Consider the following 19,563-nt stretch of genomic DNA (forward strand, 5'->3'; position numbering starts at 1 on the left):
ATCCAAGCACCAAATCTATTTAAAATCTGTCTTGAGAGATGAATCATGCATTGAGATAGTTTATATTAAACATACCTTAAACTGCAGCATATCATCTTTATGATATTTCACCTCCACATGAAGAGTTGGGATGGGATCAGAAGGTAGCTTTATTCGAGCTTTTACAGTATTCAGCTGGAGGTCAGCTGTTATACCCACTGATGAGTAATGAGTTGACTGGACTAAGTAAGAGTTGTCTTCTTTAGGAAAGTAACACTCAGGTGCTTTGGATCCTAAAGGAGGCTAAAAACAAGACAATTGTCAGAAATTGTAAGCACTGTAATATTAAAAAGAAAATAAGGTAGACATGTTAATCACATGTTGTATGATTTATGAATGCTATTGTTTAATACTAAAATGAAATTGCAGTCATAGCACAAAATATCTATTAGGCAACATGACACACCATGTACTAAAATGTTTAGAATATTTATATTTTGACTCTAAAGATAGACAGGTAGAGCAGAACAATCAAATGTCATAGATTTTCAATTCAGAATATAGATGATTTTGTTGTCTCTGAAAATAATTAAGTATATTACTCATAACTTTTGATCCCAAGCTTGTTTTTACACTTCATATTGATTACTGCCTTTTTTCTGTGTAAAATGACTCTACAATAACCCTCAGAGTGGCATGAATTTAAAGTTCTTTTCTTTTACTTATAATCAAAGTATATTATTCCTTATTTCATGACTGGTCTTTCTATTGGTTGATTACATCCTGGCCAGTATTATAATAGGAATTGTGGCCAAAGATCAAGGTTAATTGGTTTGTATAGGGGTGGAAGCTAAGACTTCAGAAAAAGAATGAAACACTGTAGCATTGATGGCCAGTTGCATTACCACAATCCATTCTCCCATCTTTCTTATTAAATTACTATATTGTTGGAAGAAACAATGTGCCCATCTCTATTTCCCAGTCTCTTTTGAGGAAGTTGTATGTGACCCCCCCCCCCAAATCTCCTTAAAAGAAAAGGATATAAGCTGATTAAATTAGGATGTCCTTTGCTCTTCCACCTTCCAAGCCTGGAATGCATATGTAATTGTATAATAAAACTTTGTGGATGAAAGACAAATGATAAATAGGGGACACTGACAACATTTAGATACCAGAATATTAGGCCTGGGATTTTTTCTGTAATAGAAAAATAAATCCTGTCTTGTTTAATCCAATCAGATTTTAGGTCTCTGATACTTTCAGCTTCAAGCAATCCTTAACTGATAGGAATACTTCAGTACTCATTCCAAAGGCATGGAATCGAGTGCCAATGGAACCAGGAAAATGATCGACTTCAGAAAACAACTTTAGGAAGTCTGTATATGTCTGCTTCATAGCTATCTTTCTGCCCAGTATCACTTTCTCTTTATCATTTTATGTGTTCTCATGTATCTTTTTTGGTAGTTTATCAGCATTGTTATTTTTTGTAGTTAGGATGAAAATAATCTTGTGATTTAATTTATGGAAACTGTATAAATCCCATCTAAACCACCTCTTTTCATATAATCTCAATCCCTATGTCCCTCACTTGCTTTCTTATACTCAGGTGCAAAACAACAATGCTGGGAAAAAACCTATCCTCTACATTCTCAGTGCCTACAATCGTGTGGCTGAATGGCTTGAAAAATGCACACAATCATGTAGACTGCTCTCCCTTTATATAATCATGAAAGTTAGAGTGGGTCCAAAAGATGCAATCATACTATATTTGCCTAGTTCACTCACTATCACACTGCCCTGAAAAACATTTTCCTTTTTTCTACAGTCACAAAAAACCCTCCCTATTCTCATCATCTCCTAATGATTTTCGTTAGTATTTTAGTATGGAAAGGAAAGCAATTGGGAGAAAAATCAGAACGAAACACCACAACTACCCACCCACCTCTTTACCTCCTGTTACAAAATATGTATGGTCTACACTTCTAAGGTGAACCATTTCATTCGTGCACCCAATCCCACGCCTCCTTGCCAATGAAGACATTTCTCCTGCAATTCTCAATTCTCTGTCCTGCATCACTAATATTCCACTTATTATAGGTTATTCTCAATGGCATAAACCAATTTGATTTCTCCCATCTTAAAAGAAACTGTCACCTCACTCATTTCTCCAATTACTGCTCTGTTTTTTTATGCTTTCCTTAGAGCAAAATATAAAAGGTTCGCATATTCACTATCTCTAATTTGTCTCTTCATTCTTACTGGAATCTCATTCTCACTCTGACCAGGCTTTACCTCCCAGCACTCCATCAGTATTTCTCTTGTAATAGTTACCAAAGACTTCCATGCTGCCAAATCCATACTTCAGTTTCTAGTTCTTATTTTACTGATTTATAAGTATAATTTGCACAGTTGATAATTTTCTCTGTCTTGAAACGCCTTGTTCACTTGGCTGACAGGAAGCAACATTTTCTTTGTTTTCAACCTAATTCTTTTACAATTCGCTCTCAGTCTCTTTTCTGGTTCCTTATCATTTCCCTGAGTCTAAATGTTGGATGATTCAGGGTTTAGTTTTTGACCTTTTCCCTTTTCTATTCAAGCTCATTCCTTTGATGATGTCCTCTCATCACATGGTTTTAAACACTGTATATATGCTAACTCTAAATTTTAGATCTTACCAATGATATAAAATTTTCAATTTCATTAGTTTACATCTCACAATTGGAAAACTGCACTTGGATTTGTATTGAGTACTTCAACCTTAATTTGTCTAAATCTTAACTCTTCCCCTCCATGTTCGTTTCCACACAGTTTTGTCAATCTTTGTTACTATCAACTTTCTTTTTTCCAGCTGTTTAAACCACAAACTTGAAGTCATTTTTACTCTTCTCTCATATTCTATATCCAATCAAGGAACAACCCTTTTTGGCTTTATCTTAAAAATATGCAGAAAAGTCAAACACTTATTACTAATTCTACCATTACCACTGTGGGTCAATCTACCAATATTTTATTTTGATTACTGTAACAGCCTCTTTCCTGGTCTCCCTGCCTTATTCTTCTAACAGTATGTTCTCAACACAGAAGCCATTATGGTCCTATTAAGATGGAAATTTAATCTTCTCATTCATCTTTTCAAAACTCTCCAGAAGTATTCTATCTCGGAGTAAAAATCATAATCCTAAAAATGGTCTAAGTAATTGATCTACATTATTTGTTCCCCTAAGTCTATAATTTCATCTTCTGCTGTTCTTCCGTTCACTCATTCTGTTTCAGACACGATGGCCTCCTTGCTGTTTGTGGACTATACCAGGTACATTCTTACTTCAGATGTACTTCAGGTTGATGTATTTTCCTTCTGGAATATTATTCCTTCCTTTCTTTCTTTCAACACTTTTAACAAATGCCACCTTCTCAAAGAAACCTTCTGTGTACAATCATTAAAGTAACACCACTGTCATTCTCCACTCCCCCTTCTCCTTTTCTGCTTTATTGTTCTCCATAATACTTATCTAACATAAAACATAATTTTTTAGGTTATCTGTTTGTTTTCTCACACTAGAATATAAACTCTATCAGGGAAGAGGGTTTTGTTAATTTTGTTCATCTAGAACAGTGCCTAGAACATAGTAGTTCTCAAGTATTTGTTAAATGAATCAACGAATAAACAGGATGGTCTAAAGAAACATAAATTTTCTAAATCATCATATTTAATGGACTTCTAATGTTAAAGCTTCACTTGTTTGACTTAACAATCTATAAGGTGTTGAATACTAATAGTAATAGCAATGGGAAAAATAAAGTTTTCACATTTTCTTATTAGAAGTTATTGGAGCTTTAGTACCCATCATTTATATTCATTTTTAAAACTTTTATATTGGAGTATAGTTGATTAACAAGGTTGTGTTAGTTTCAGGTGATAATGAGAGTAAGTGACCATGCACTGAATACAATGGAGAATGGGTATGGATTTGAATGAAGAGCTGCAATTTAAAAAGAAGATTTTGGAGGCATATTGGAAAGATACTTCACTATTTGGCTTTTATTGATTTCATTATCTTTTCTCCTCCTCACTTCTTTTCTTCAATTCTTCCATAAACTTTCCTAATGGTAAAGATTATGCTACTTTATCAAGCAATGGAGAGGAACGAGGGCCATTTCTCTGGTGGCAGAGATTCTATATATTCCCTCATAAAAGTGCAAACATTTCTGGGAAGTTGCTGGCAGATATGTCTAGACTCTTCTCAGTGTTATAACACATGCATTTAATTTATTGATTATATGAAATAATTTCTTTTTTTGCTGACAAAACCCAATGATGTAACCAAAAGTTCAGAATTTAAAAAATAAAACGAGTGTAACAAGAGGGGACTCTTCCCATATCCCTTTCTGTAAAAAAGTCTACTATCAATGACCATCATTGTTGTTGAAAGTTTTTTTTTTTCAATTAATTTATTTTATTTATTTTTTTTGGCTGCATTGGATCTTTGTTGCTGTGAGTGGGCTTTCTCTAGTTGCGGCGAGCGGGGGCTACTCTTCCTTGTGGTGCGCAGGCTTCTCATTGCTGTGGCCTCTCCCGTTGCAGAGCACAGGATCTAGGTGCGCAGGCCCCAGTAGTTGTGGCACGTAGGCTCAGTAGTTGTGGCTCGCGGGCTCTAGAGTGCAGGATAAGCAGTTGTGGTGCATGGGCCTAGCTACTCCACGGCATGTGGGATCTTCCCGGGCCAGAGCTCGAACCCGTGTGCCCTGCATTGGCAGGCGGATTCCTAACCACTGCACCACCAGGGAAGCCCTGTTCTTGAAAGTTTGACCAAAATTACTGGCAGAAATTGTCACCTCTTAGTGGAACAGATACAGCCCATCAATCAATTTCAGAAATTTTAATAACTTGAGACAATGCTTTTGAAAGACTAGTCCCTACTGGCATAACACCTTGCTCAATTAAGCTAGTCAGCCACAACTAATATCTAACAGAGTGCAACAAATAGAGTTCTAGTTTATTAAATAAAGTAACACTATCCAAAATGCCTGGAAAGCAACTTACACATCCATTTAGTCTGGCATTTACTAAGTTATGTCTTTGGAGAATTAATTAAGATAAAGATAAATTATCTATTAGAAGTCCTAATTTCAAATTCCAAATGCCTCTCTAGCTGAATTTAGTTTATATGCTGTAGAATTAAAATTATAATATGTACGGTTTACTTTGAAACATTTATGTGAAAGCCATATCATGAATAATTAAAATTCTTATTACCGTTTCCCATAAGCAGCCACGTTCTTCGCAGCGTTGTTTAGTTGCAATGTCTGAATCTGGATAACAAGTAAACTTTTCAGCTTCCAAGAAAGTTTGATCCCATTGAACAGTAAAGTTTCTTCCAAGGTTAAACATGAGATTGTAAATTAGTAGATTCTTTGAAGAGAAAGAAAACATTAGAATATTTCTGACCACTGAACAATTTTAAAATACTTAACATTTTTAAAATGCAGCAACCCCACAGCAATTCTTCAAATCAAATCATTAATAATTTTAATATAATACTAAAAGAAAGAATAGAAAAGAGAAAACATGGCATGCCACTGAAATAGCTAGAATCTCAAGACAGTTCTCAAAACTATGAGAAATTATAGAATACTGATGAAAAACATTATCTTTAAATCCAGATGTGTTCAATTCTCAGTTCTGATACTTAATGCTCATGAATCTGGGGAAATTATCTACCCTGTTTTATCTTCAATTTCCGCCCCCCGTAAAATGGGGATAATGAATAAATAATATGTGAAATTTAAAACACCTAGCATAATGCTTGGGGCATACCAGGTATGACATAAATATTAGTCCCCTCAATGAAGAAAAAGGAAAGAAAATGTTGACTACTTTGATTGATTTGGAGGCTCCCAGAGTCAGAGGAGGGGAATATTATTTATTTATTTTCCTAATTTTATCCACTGCTTACAATATTTGAGGGACAAGTTAGAGAGGAGATAACATGGTATTATGCAAAAAGAAAAAAAAGTGAAAGGATAGTGTCCAAGCACAAGAGAATTAGAAAGATGTATCTACAAGTGTCTTTGTAAATCTTTACATTAGCATAAAAATCGAAACAGATATAAACTGGGATTGTAAAAACATATAATAAAACAATTTTGTATTATGCCCACTTGATAATCCTTGTTAGCGGCATAAAGTTCTCAATAAGCTTGTATTATTTAAATTTACATTGATTAGTTCTTATAGTCCTAGGAATATACACATTATAGTGTATTTACTAATAAAAAATAATTAACCAATACATATTTTTATGGAAATTTCTAAGTGAAAAACTCGGGGCCAGAGGGCTTAGAAGCTAGACAAAAATACTCTAAGAAAATGTCCTACATCTCAATTTAGAATTTATGCTAACATTACTAATATTTAGGAATATAAGACTGGTAGAAAAGTAAATGCCAATAAAAATCACTTTCATGTTTTAAATTATTTTTGTCTAATATTTTAAATAATTAATTTTTTACCTGAAGCAACATTATGATTAAATATGACATTTACATATGAGGAAGCTGAGATAATGAGAGATTAATCTATTGTGTTTAAATGCACAGACTGCAGGGCTGGAATTTGAGCCCAATTCTGTTACTCCTTTTCCCTCTCTAGTACACTTGTTAAACGAGGCAAGAACGAGGATAAGAAAGGGACTACTAGAAGGGGAGACTGTAAACAAAAATTTGAAAGAGAAGTACAAGATATATTGAGGACAAAGGGAGTTCATGAAAGGAGAAGAAGTAGAGAGAATTGAAGAAATGGATTCAATCATTATCTTAAGAAGTCTTAAATGAGAAGGTAAAACTTTTAGATTCTTTATTGTATGCAGTAGGTAAGAGTTCAGGGTAGGAGAATGGTATCAAAAAAATATTAGAAAGGCATACATAAGTGATATCCAAGATAAAATTAAATAGAGAGGGAGAAGTAGTATCAATTCACCTTAAGGTTGATATCTCAACATAAATTGAGATAACCTAAAATGGAATATTGCCAACAAAAGGAAAAGAAAGATATGTAATAAAGAAAAAAAAATCACAAAACCAAGAGCCTGAATGGTTATATAATATTAAATATGAGAGTATGTGACAACTAAAATATTTTAAGATTGAATTTACCTGGTTGGAAATATCATAAGTGAAATTGTAGTGAGCTCTCATTGGTTGATTATCTTCTATCACTGAAACTGCTGTAACAGTGTCTATCAACCCAAGGATTTTTATAGTCTCAAATGCTAAAGTTGTTCCTTCCTGGTATGACGAATGTGTGCATATAATATCTAATTTGTTCTGAAAAAAGTATATAATATTATATATCAAGTAGAAGGTTATTGGATACAAATCAGAAATAACAAGTGTATTTATATTGATTAAATCTTATAGTTCTAAAAATATATAAACTATAGTGTATTTACTAAATAAAAATAATTAACCAATACATATTTTTATGAAAATTGTTAAGTGAAAAACTCTAGACAAGAGAGCTTAGGAATTAGCCAAAATTCTAAGAAAATGTTCTACATCTCACATAATTTAGAGTTTATTTATGCTGATAATACTAATAATTTAGTATTATTTAGTATTAAATTATAGCATTATTTGGTATTTAATAATATAGTATAATAAGAAAAGAACCAATCATCTATCCCTCCATTCCCAACAGCTCTTCACATCAAAGTACCCTATATAAATATACTTATTAGTAACTCTTTAAAATTGTTTTTTATACATGCTGTAAAATTATTTTCAGAGATAAATTATGCATGATGCAAATCATGTATATTCCTTCTCATTCTCTTCATTGGTGAAGAATAAATTATCTTTGGCAAAAAAGAATATATGAAGAAATCTAACTTCTACAAAAAGCATTGCTACTAATTATTCAAAATTTAATCTTGTGCATAGCTTTTTCATTTTCACCCCAAATCCATGACAGTCACTGCTGTGATTGGTATATTAAAACATTTTCAAATATGTTGGGATTATTTTCCCAGGACATATTGCTTAAACCAGACATAGTGCTACAAGAAGTCTGAAGATTTCTGTGCATCAATTTCATCAACAGAAACTCATCTATTACATTGAAATATGAAAATTCAAGGTAATTCATATATAATTTAATAATTTAAATTGAATAATTTATTTTGTTTCTTTCCACTGATTTCTGGAGAGAAATGTAACATCATTCCAAGAAAAGGCACAATCTAGACATTAACAAGGTATTATATTTAGGTATGTGTTCAAGGAGATGCTTACATTAGAAACTGAAAATGTATATAAAATGTAGTTGCCATTTTGGATGGTATCTGAAATGGGGGAAAAAAAAGTTATCAGATCAAAATGTAATGTTAAATTCTGTTTTATTTCTACAGTTAGACAACATAGGGAATTTTTTAAAAATAGATACTATTTATTAATGAAGCAAATTAAACAGATTATTATTTTAAATTAAGGTTCTTAATTATCTTTAAATGAAACTATTTTGGTAGTTTATTTTCCCAGGAAGTAAAGGTAATGAATGCATCTTTGCCCAGTTTGATTTTTCAAAGACTGCTAAAATAGTTCTAGAAATTCAGAGAGCACAAAACTTGTAGTAAAATATATATAATTATAACTATTTTTTTGAATGATATTTTATCTCTTTTTAGTAAACTATGTAACATTCAGTTTATTTTGGGAAGCCACAGCACACCACAATTTCGGTTTGCATCTTTCAATATGTTTTTTCATTATTTGAAGAATGAGTGAATGTGGAGACAAAGTTTCAAATAAACTTTAATGAGAAAAATTGAAGAAAACAATTATTTTCTGCATCATATATGTAACAATGTAACATAACTTTTTATAAACATGTTTCTTTAACAGGAAACTAAAGATTAAAATAATTAGGAAGAAACAGAGTGGAAAACATAAAGGGAATACTAGGATTTATACACAATACTTTGAATAACATTAATTTACTTAAAATTTTAATCCTAGGAAATAAAAATAGAATCAGAACCCGAACTGAAGGTCGTTTTATTGTCTTGTGCTTGATTGATTATTCAGAAAATTTTGATTTTAAATTTTTAACACACTTCAGTATATAGATATCATATTAAATGACTGATTAAATCATAACTCCATATTTTTAACCATTTTATATGAAGTAAATTATCAATATAATTTTTTGCAAGTAGAAAAAAGGAATGAATTTGGAAATATTTATATAATCTGAGAAATGAGAATAACCTTAAAATCAGTTTCCACATGCTACCAATAGAGGTATTATCTCAACAACATTCTTTACCTGATGATTACAAAACAATTTACTTTTGCTGGAATCCTCTCTTACAGAATTTCTATGTAGTAAATGCTTTGAATCTATTCTCAGGGCAGAGCTCACCCTAGTGTGTTTGACTCTAAGGTATTTGAGAAAGAGGGAGAAGGCTGGTGTGCTGGCGTAGAATGAGAAATGGAGAATGGTAGGGCACAATTTGTGTGTGTGTGTGTGTGTGTGTGTAAAATGTACAGGACATAGTGAATGCTCTAGGTCTTGGTAAAGACTGTGGATCTTAATTGAGTAAAATGGAGAATTGATAGAAGGTTTTGAGCAGAATTGTGATGATTTGAATCATCTTTTAAAGGGATTACTCTATCTGCTGGTTGGTAAATAGAATGTAAAAAAGGGGGATTGACAAGAGCTATTGACCTAGAGACCAGTTAGGGAGCTATTGCAGTAATTAAAATGAAAAGTAGTGATGATAATGGTGGAGTTTATGAGAGAACCATGATCAAGGTGGAACCAAGAGAAATTCCTAGGTTGTGACAGACAAGAGTGAACTCTAAAGTTTTTGGCATATTGTAGAGATGAAATTACCATCAACTGACAAGGGGAAGACAATATATCTGGTGGAGCAGATATATTGTGGTAATCTACATATTCATAGGAGATAAGACTTATAAAAGAACAGAATTTTTTTCATAGATTCCATATTTTCAAAATTGTCAGAGAGCACACCAATACATAGGCTATTTCTTGGAGTTAATTTAGAGATATTTGGATGTTTCATATACTATATATAAAGGTATATAGGGCATTCTTTAATATATCTGAAAAGTAGTGAGCTATAATAGAAGGTAAAATATAATTTTTTGTACGTACATATATAAAACACATACCTAAGAGCCCTCTATTAAAAAATGAGATTAAAAAACCTTAAATTTATGAGACTAATTGTAACTAAGTAAATTCAAAGAGATTAATTTTCTATGGCATAATTTAATATTAGCAAAAATGACTCTTTTTATTCCCTTGGTGCACTGAATTCTCAAATTTGGGTCTAATTAAATAAAAGACATTTAATAATTGAAATAAATTGTGACACATTTATATGGCAAAATCTTTATCTCAAATAATTTGACATTAAATAACTAAAGCTTTTTTATTGAAGTATAGTTGATTTACAATGTTTCAGGTAAAGCAAAGTGATTCAGTTATACATACATATATATATATATATATATATATATATATATATATATATATATATACTTTTTCAGATTCTTGTCCATTATAGTTCATTAAAAGATATTGAATATAGTTCCCTGTGCTATACATTAGGCCCTTGTTATCTATTTATATATATAGTATTGTGTATTTGTTAATCCTAAATTCCCAATTTATCCATCCCCCACTACATTAGTTAACTAAAGCCTTAATGTTCGTTTTCTTTTACAGTAATAAAACTTCAGTTTTAACCACTATAATCATATAAGATAGTTGAAAATAGGATTCAAGTTATACATCTGTGAATTTATTAACTATTTTAATTTTTATACAGTAATCTAATAAAGATATTTATATTTGTCAAAGACTTTTTATGATAAACCAAAAGGTGAAACCAAATATTGTAATTAAATATAATTTAAATACCAATGTTAAATTTCATAAAGTAACCTAAAATCTTAAGATAGATAAAAAACAGCAATTAAAAATTAAAACTTGTGACATTTTTGTGCAATTTTATATAATAAAGGCAAAACTTCCCATCATTAAAATGAACATTTAAAAGCATATCACTTTGAAACTTACCTTTAGTTTCTCCATCATCCCAGAAAAAGTCTCCTTTTGCTGTGTTATCTTCATCTAAAGCAACTATAAGTCCTAGAGGGTTATTTCGGCTGTTAAGTAAGTTTGGGTGCATATATGATTAAAAATAAATGTATAATAGTGAAATATCCTATAAATAAATCAATTTCAACATAAGGGGCTTGTAGGAGTTCTGCCTTCACATGAGAACACTGATATTAATAAAATTCATGTCTATACTTATTAGTAATTTATCAATGAGAAAAATAATTCATATGCTTAGAAAATAAATGAAAGGAATAAATACAATATGGAGGGCTTCCCAGGTGGCACAGTGGTTAAGAATCCGCCTGCCAATGCAGGGGACACAGTTTCGAGCCCTGGTCTGGGAAGATCCCACATTCCGCGGAGCAACAAAGCCCGTGCACCACAAATACTGAGTCTGCTCTCTAGAGCCTGCTCTCTAGAGCCCGTGAGCCACAACTACTGAGCCCACGTGCCACAACTACTGAAGCCTGTGCTCCTAGAGCCTGTGCTCCAAAACAAGAGAAGCCACTGCAATGAGAAGCCCACGCACCACAATGAAGAGTAGCCCCCGCTCGCTGCAACTAGAGAAAGCCCACGCACAGCAACGAAGACCCAATGCAGCCAAAAATAAATAAATTAATTAAATTAATTTAAAAAAATACAATATGGAATTTCTTGGGGGCCAAGACACCTTCAAAATTGAAACGGTATAAAAATATTTCAATTCAAACAACAAAATTAAATATATCTTATGATTGCTCAATTCAACACGTATTTGCCACATATACATTAACCCTAAATTGCAGTGTACCAAGGTTACAAAACAATGAAAAGCACTATAAAATAAAATTTTAAATGCTAAGTGGAATCTCTAATAGTCTTACAAATGAAGCTAATTCTATCATGTGAAATGAAACATGATGAATTTTTTTTAGTTATATATTGCTATAGGTTTTTAAACTTAAAATGAGGCTATACAGTCCAGGTAACTACTCTATACAGAATATACTCCTTCCAACATGCACTCATCAAAGTGTATGTTTCTTTTGTTCAATACAGCTCTAGAGTATAACCAATTATTTTGAGAACATAGTCATGAAACAGTTACAATATGAAAGTAATCAATTCTAGAGAACAAAAATAATTAAGTTACTAACACACATCCATTCACTCATTAATTTGTTCCTTCAACAAATATTTAGAGAAAATCAGGAGCCCATTCCATAATAGGCTGACACTACTATTGGTTTGGGGACTAAAGCAGTGAAAAGTCAAGCCCCTGCCTTCATGGTTTATAGTCTGGGGGAGTAGACACACTACATACAAGAAAAAGTAAAAATATAATTCCAGATAGTCTTAATGTTATGAAGAAAATACAGCAGAGTAAGGAATAGATATCTATTGTGGTGTTGTAGAATATGGGGAAATGCATAGATTCAATATGACACATTCTGTCCATGTACCCAGAATGAATGTTGCAAGATAAAGTACCAGAATTTTCAAGTTTCTGCTTTTTTTCTAAATAGTTCTAAAATTTATTCTTACTGAACAACTTAGTTTATATCTTATTGTTTACTTAACAGAAATATCTACCTCATTTATTAACTTAAAACGTTTTAGCTGAAAGAAAAACATTGTGACATTTATGTATTGAAAATCCAAATATGTAACAACTGACACTTTAATCAATTATATAACTTACTTAATATTTCATTTTTTATTAAGAATCAGCAATTAACTTTAATTATACATATTCTTTAGAGAATGTCAGTACATTTTGGCATAGGAAATAAATTTCTAATCTATGCTTATCTTTTAAATCAAGAAGTTTGTAGTAATATACATAATTTGATTCTTCTTTTTATAACCATGATGGTTATAAGTAAGAAGTCCTTACGCATATCAAATATCTTCTGGTGAAAAAACTAAATATCAATATTTGATTCTTAATAAAAATGAGAAACATTAAAACTTGAATTATATTTCAGATTTCAGTTAATGCCTTTTCATTTTACCTTGCTGTTGTAGTTACAGCAGGTTGTTGAATGGGGATAATGTAACCTCCTCTAAGATGTAATCCTATTTTGTCTGCTGGAAGATACATATCAACACGTTGTCCTTTCCATGGCCTTTTTGCACCCTAATATTTGGAAGATAAAAATATTTTTTTCATTATTGTAAAGAATTTAAACCCCATTTTACAAGAATTATACATAGAAATAATTCTTATTATGAGAAATTCATGTCATCTTAGTGAATATTAACATGTCATTTTCTAACTTTTAAAGAAAACTCTTTTTCAGTTTACTGATGAAATCTGGGTAAAAATAAGTTTAGTTTCACAAAAAAAATCAACATAGAGAAATCCATTTCCCTTCTACAATAATTAACAATATTCTTAATTAGCACTATTTTTTATTCTTTGTTTTGGTTTAAAGTTAGCCATGTCTCTAGAAAGAATTTTTAAAAAATCATTTCTTATAAAAATAAAGGGTCTGCTTAGCAAACATAAGTGCATTACAAAATACTTTCCTTTAAAATAAATATTCTCAGAAGGTCTTGGTCAATTAAAAAAAAATAGGTTGTGTGTATGAATCCTGCTACGTTGCCTTTTCAAGATTGAGATGAAAATCTTTCCCAAACATTACAATATACCATATAAAAACAAATGTTTAAGATTAGCTTAATACTCAATTCTTCCGGCCATAAGATGAATATGTAAAATAGGGAAATTATTAAAATAAATTACTACTCCTTCTTAAAATTACTCTTGACCTTTTATTTCCACAATTTAAAATGGATAACTCTTTACACTAAAGAATATAACTTCATATTAATCACGTGCAACAAAACATATACTTTCTCACGTGCAACAAAATGTACACCCGCACAGACTCTTCCACATTCTTAAAATTTGGAATTATTATTTTTTATAATAATAACAGAACTACTGAAAAAAAGATATGCTGTGTGTTTGGAGTTAAGTTTCCATGTACAGATGTTGAGCAATATGTACTTGTGATCTATTATTATATTAAGGTTACTTACAGTTTCAAAATCATACCAAGTAGCATTAGGGATGTATGCACTCACTGTATCTGCTCCCTAAAATAAACAAGATAATTTATATATAGATATATATATATAAATATTTTACTTCAATATGTAATGGAAAGGAATCACATCAAATGTTAAGTTGGATTTTCATAGTGAAGCGAAAAGAAACTTCCTTTGTATTGTTACACTCCAATATTTTCTATATATAGTAATCAAAAGGCTATTTTACTAGCTTTAGATATTATAATATAAAATATTCCTAAAGCAAAGATGAAATGAATTTAAGTGGCAAATAAAATAATGGATACATGCATTTGTATTGCTGTAATCTACATGGTAATTGTGAGTGTGAACACATTCATTTCTGTATATTTCCATGGCATATAGACTTTTAAATAACAGATAAAAACCATATAGCTCATTCGACTATTTTTCAACATTTTCATATGATCCACTGGTTTTCAAGTTCACCTTTATTTACAATATAGCAAAATTTCAATGTCTATGTCTACTTGAATGAGAATTCCTTGTTATTACTATAAGATTTGATTTGATTTCATAAATAAAGCTTTCCTTTTCAGAAGAATACTAACTTTATACAACTTTTTTCTCCCCAGTACATATTATATATTTGAACAGCATAAATCTACTTAATATATTTATAATTTTTCACAATTTCTTCTACATTTTAGAATTCAATTTAACACTTATCAGGTTGAAGCAGTCTATTGAGTAACATTTATTACCCAGATGTTTTGTAATTTAGTGTGGATTTGATTATACAAAGTTTCCATTAAAATATAAATTTATTAAAATTGTACCCTACCTGTTTCAAGACAGGGGTAATAAGTAATGAGGGGCCCCATAAGAACTGAGTGTCCTCAATCCAGCTATTAGTATCCTCATAAAACCTAAGAACAATGACAATATTTACAATACAAAGATAAAAAATAAGTTTATCCAAATTCTTCATTTGGTTTATCTTTTAAGTTTTTCCCTGGGAATAATTATTGTCTTTAATTTTACTTATTTGATATGTCATTTTGAATCTATAGTTAGTACATCCTTATGGTTCATCTGACACTCAAAAAAAGAAGGTAGAAAGGAAGGGAGAGAGGGGAGAAAAGAAGGAGAGAGAGGGAGAGAGGAAATTAGTTCATTTGGGACTCAAAAAAATCTATCGTATATGATAAGGCTCCTTTTTATCTGTAATAAACAACTATTCTGTTTAATTCATTTTTCTCCTGTAAGATAGGTTCATAAAGTACCAGAAATATTTCATATTCTACTTTCCTACTTTTACACTTTTTTCTTTATAAACTCCCATTTTGACTTGGATTTGAAAGGATCTTTAGTCATTTCTTGAGGAAAGGCTCTGCCTTGGTCAAGAAGTACAAAGACAAGCACAATTCATTGTTTTGTAACCATACTATACACTATCTATAATTAGATGATTTTCACACTATATACATGATTATGTTTTCAATATTCTATATTTAATATTGCTTATTGATATAATTTCTCAAGTTATTCCACATATCTTTTTCCTTTTAAGTTCTATACAATTCTCACATTTCTAGATTAATCTTGTCCAATTCACCAAATTAATTATATTTACTACTATCATTCCACAGTTAATCAACTTATTTACATAAATGTAAGAAAAAGCAGTAGAAATCTACTTGACATCTTGATTTACCTCTATTAGTTTTTCATATGTCTGAATACAATTTGAAAGATACTGAAATTCTTGAACACAGTACTCACTCATGAAGAACTGGCCTTGCTACTGTTTCTCCAAACATATGGGCTTTATAAAATAGAGTATAGAGGAAAGGTAACAGGGTATAGCGAATATTCAAATAGTGCCTTGATGAATTAACCAAAAGAGAATTCGGTCCAAAAAATGCTGGATCCTGATGCTGTGGCATAAATAGAGGAATTGAAATAAAGTTAAAACATGAATGAAAATTAAAATAGAAGCATTGAATGTATTTTTGAAAACCAAAATGTATACATTTAATCTTGTTTGTAAAAAGTTGAGATTACTCCTATTTCATTATCAAAGGATATGAATTTCTAACTTTTATGTTTTCATTTGGATATATATATTAATTAAACTTTATTTTAAAGAGGACATTTCCCTTTTAAATATACATACTTAGAGAAGATGGAAACTATTTTAACAAAGCATTCTTCTCTTCTATTATTTGTGGTAGATTGAATTATTGGTCCCAATTTTCATGCTTCCTTGTACCCTCAACTTTTGCTATGTGACTTTGCACCTACCTCTAGCAGTGGATTGTACTTCCCCACCACTTGGCTTTGTGCTCAGCTATATGACATACTCTGGCCAATGGAGTCTTACTACGTGTGACACCTTCAAGCAAGGGCTGGAAATGTGCTTGCCTGAGGACTTGCTGCCTTGTACCTTGCCATTGCTATTAGAACAATAAGCCCAAATGGTCTGCTAGCCAAGGGATACAGGGAACAGAGCTGCCTGGCCAGCCTATAGGCTTGCAACTTGAAGGACAGCCTCCTTGCTGAGCCCAAGCTAGATTAGCTTACCCTCTCAGCCAAGGTGTAATGATGTGAGCAAACCTGCTTAGATTTCCTGCTATGGGCAACAAAATTAACTGAGGGAACCAGCTACTGTTTCCCTAGATTCACCATCATATTTACCCCAAAGCCGCATTTCCCTTTGGCTGCTCCCAGGAAATCAATGAGCAAGGTGGGACTGCTATTCAGGCCCATTCCAGGGAGATACAGGGGTCTCTCAGTGGTCAACTTTGCCTTGAGGACTCCCTACTGGACCGTAATTTCCTTAGAACTGGGCTGTAATATATACTCTCCCTATCAAACCTTCTTTGCCTTCATTTTCACCTGGTTCAGGCCTGAATTGTGATCTGAAGGCTCTCCACTTTCTCCTGCTTCCTCTTCGTTATCTACCACAAGTGCTTCACCAATAAATCTCTAACATGTCTAATTGTCTCTTGGCATCTGCTTTTTGGAGGACAGAAATGAACACAAATTATAATGTAATTCATATCAGGATCTCCCATGAACGCAAATTTCTCGAAGCATCACTTAGGTAGATTAGGAAGTGACGAATATCCAATTTATATCTTTTACTTCTGTACTATCATGCTTCCTTCCAGACTGAGCTCTGAGTGGTTGTCCCTATTCTCAAAGAGAATTAAGCCCCAGTGTGTGCACAGTGAATAATTTTTAACCAACACGTACTTAATTGACTTAATGCTTTCACCTAATTTCCTCATTCCCTTTGAGAAATATACGTATGAGAGCCCACTGCACACTGAATGCTCAGTTCAGATGCATGTTTTAAAAATGTTCGTTTTATTTTTTCCCCACCTGTCATTACAGTTTTACTTATTGCAGAAAGACTATGGTCTCAAACTGCTTTGCAAGTATCTTTAATTTCTTGTGTATCTTTAATGAAAGAAAAACTGGAAATCCTTAATAGTATATTATATTTTTATGAAAGTTACCTGAACTTATATTGTTAGAATGTAAGAATCCAGACTCAAAAAGCTTTGTCCTTAACTTAAAATATTGTGATTTAACACATGTGTATATGTTTTCGGCTTAAATAAAATATTTATGCTATGGCTATGTCTCATGATTCCTTATTTGATCATATTTATATATACAAAATATTTATAGACCTTGAGAAGAGGACTTCCAACTCTTCTTTATGAATTATACTACAAACTTTCAGACCAGATCTTCTATAGATATAAATTTAAGTTTAAAATTATGTTTTATTTTGAAACATGGAGAACAAGAGGCATTTACCTCATATCCATCAGCATTATGGTTTCTGGAAAATGGATAAAAAGCCCCAAGTTGCATCCACCTTCTGCAAAGCTCTTCTGTGGTCTCAGCCACAAATCCACAGATATCTGCTCCAACCTAAATAACATACATATCTATTATTTACAGTGTAAGGATTCTCAGATTTGCCCAGAGCATCACATTTTATGCCTCAGCTGATTAATTTGCACTAACAATCTTTTTGTTTTACTGTCTTCATATACTCTTCCTTCGCCAAGTTTATTTTCCATTTTTGCCACATTACTTGCCACTAATTGAATGTATAAAGTTAAAATTGTATTATTAAAATGTGTTGCTTCTTAATTGAAAACTCACCACCTATGATTTGACTTTTCCTATTTATATTACTATATATTATATAGTAATATAATACTATATTACTATAATATATTAATATTATTACTATTAATATAGTATATATTATATTATTATAATATATTAATATTAGTAACATTAATATATTACTATATTATTCCTATTATAATATATTATAATATAGGAGTAAAATAGTATAAAAAAAATTGCCAGACATATGCTCATATATAATTGCATTCCTCATCCTTCAAGGACCCTCCAGAGGAAAAAAAACCCAAAAACTATTATCCTTAACTTACTATCAATATTTACTGTTTACAAGTATTTCTTTATTTTTCTAAATAGTATGTATGTATCTATAAACAATATATAACATTGTTTTGCATGCTTATTAATTTTGTATAGATGGCATGTTGTATGCATTATACATTTCACTTTTTTCTCAAAGTGTTACTTTTGTGAGATTCAATTATGTTAATATGGCTGTAGTTCTCTATTGTATGGGATCCCATCACTATAAAATATGCTTCTATGAAGTGTCTATGTAGGTCTCTTTGTGAATATGTAAAATGTAGTCTTATTCTGTAATATATATACATATATATATATAGGATTATTTTCCTGATTTATTGGAAATGTACATTGTTTAATCAAAACTGGTTGTTACCATTTATAAGCACAGTCACAGTACATAAAAGCTGCCATTGCTCCATTTTCTTGCCAATTTCTGATATTTTCAGACTTTTAATTTTTATCACCTATATATATTAAATGTATCTTACCAAAGTTTTTACTTGCATTTCTGTGATTACTAGGAAAGTTGAGAATTTTTTTCATATTTTTATTGAATCCATATGGATTTCTCTTTCTATAGAATTGCTTGTATATATCCTTTGCTAATTTTTCTATTGTTTTTACCTTCTACAGATTTATAGTAGGTTCTTCAAATTAAATACTAATCATTTGTTGGTTATATGAATTGAAAATATAATTTTCCAGTAGTAGAAACATTTTATTTCTAACTTTTTAAAACAGACTTTTGATGAACAGAAGTTTTCATTTTGTTGTAACCAAATTAGTGTACCTTTATTATTTGTGCCTTCTGTGTTCTGTTTATGAAATTCTTCTCTTTGCCTAATGTCATAAAGTTACCCACTTATATTTTCTTCTAAGATGTTTAAAGTTTAATTTTCACACATCGATTGGGTATGAGGTGAGACAGAGAG

General features: G+C 31.2%; 1 protein-coding gene across 1 annotated transcript in view; it reads right to left on the bottom strand.

The window, feature by feature from the left end:
- SI (sucrase-isomaltase) overlaps positions 1 to 19,563 on the bottom strand; it is a 97,857-nt gene that overhangs the window by 38,712 nt on the left and 39,582 nt on the right. Inside the window, exons 16-25 of the mRNA XM_007197556.2 lie at positions 17,984 to 18,100; positions 15,935 to 16,089; positions 14,994 to 15,078; positions 14,159 to 14,215; positions 13,126 to 13,250; positions 11,087 to 11,175; positions 8,269 to 8,318; positions 7,132 to 7,302; positions 5,234 to 5,389; positions 76 to 282 (exon numbers count right to left, since the gene is read on the bottom strand). Coding sequence (XP_007197618.2) covers positions 76 to 282; positions 5,234 to 5,389; positions 7,132 to 7,302; positions 8,269 to 8,318; positions 11,087 to 11,175; positions 13,126 to 13,250; positions 14,159 to 14,215; positions 14,994 to 15,078; positions 15,935 to 16,089; positions 17,984 to 18,100 — 1,212 coding nt within the window. The remainder of the gene's footprint in view (positions 1 to 75; positions 283 to 5,233; positions 5,390 to 7,131; positions 7,303 to 8,268; positions 8,319 to 11,086; positions 11,176 to 13,125; positions 13,251 to 14,158; positions 14,216 to 14,993; positions 15,079 to 15,934; positions 16,090 to 17,983; positions 18,101 to 19,563) is intronic.

Source organism: Balaenoptera acutorostrata, chromosome 4 (genome assembly GCF_949987535.1).
Source record: "Balaenoptera acutorostrata chromosome 4, mBalAcu1.1, whole genome shotgun sequence".
In the NCBI taxonomy this organism is placed as follows: domain Eukaryota; kingdom Metazoa; phylum Chordata; class Mammalia; order Artiodactyla; family Balaenopteridae; genus Balaenoptera; species Balaenoptera acutorostrata.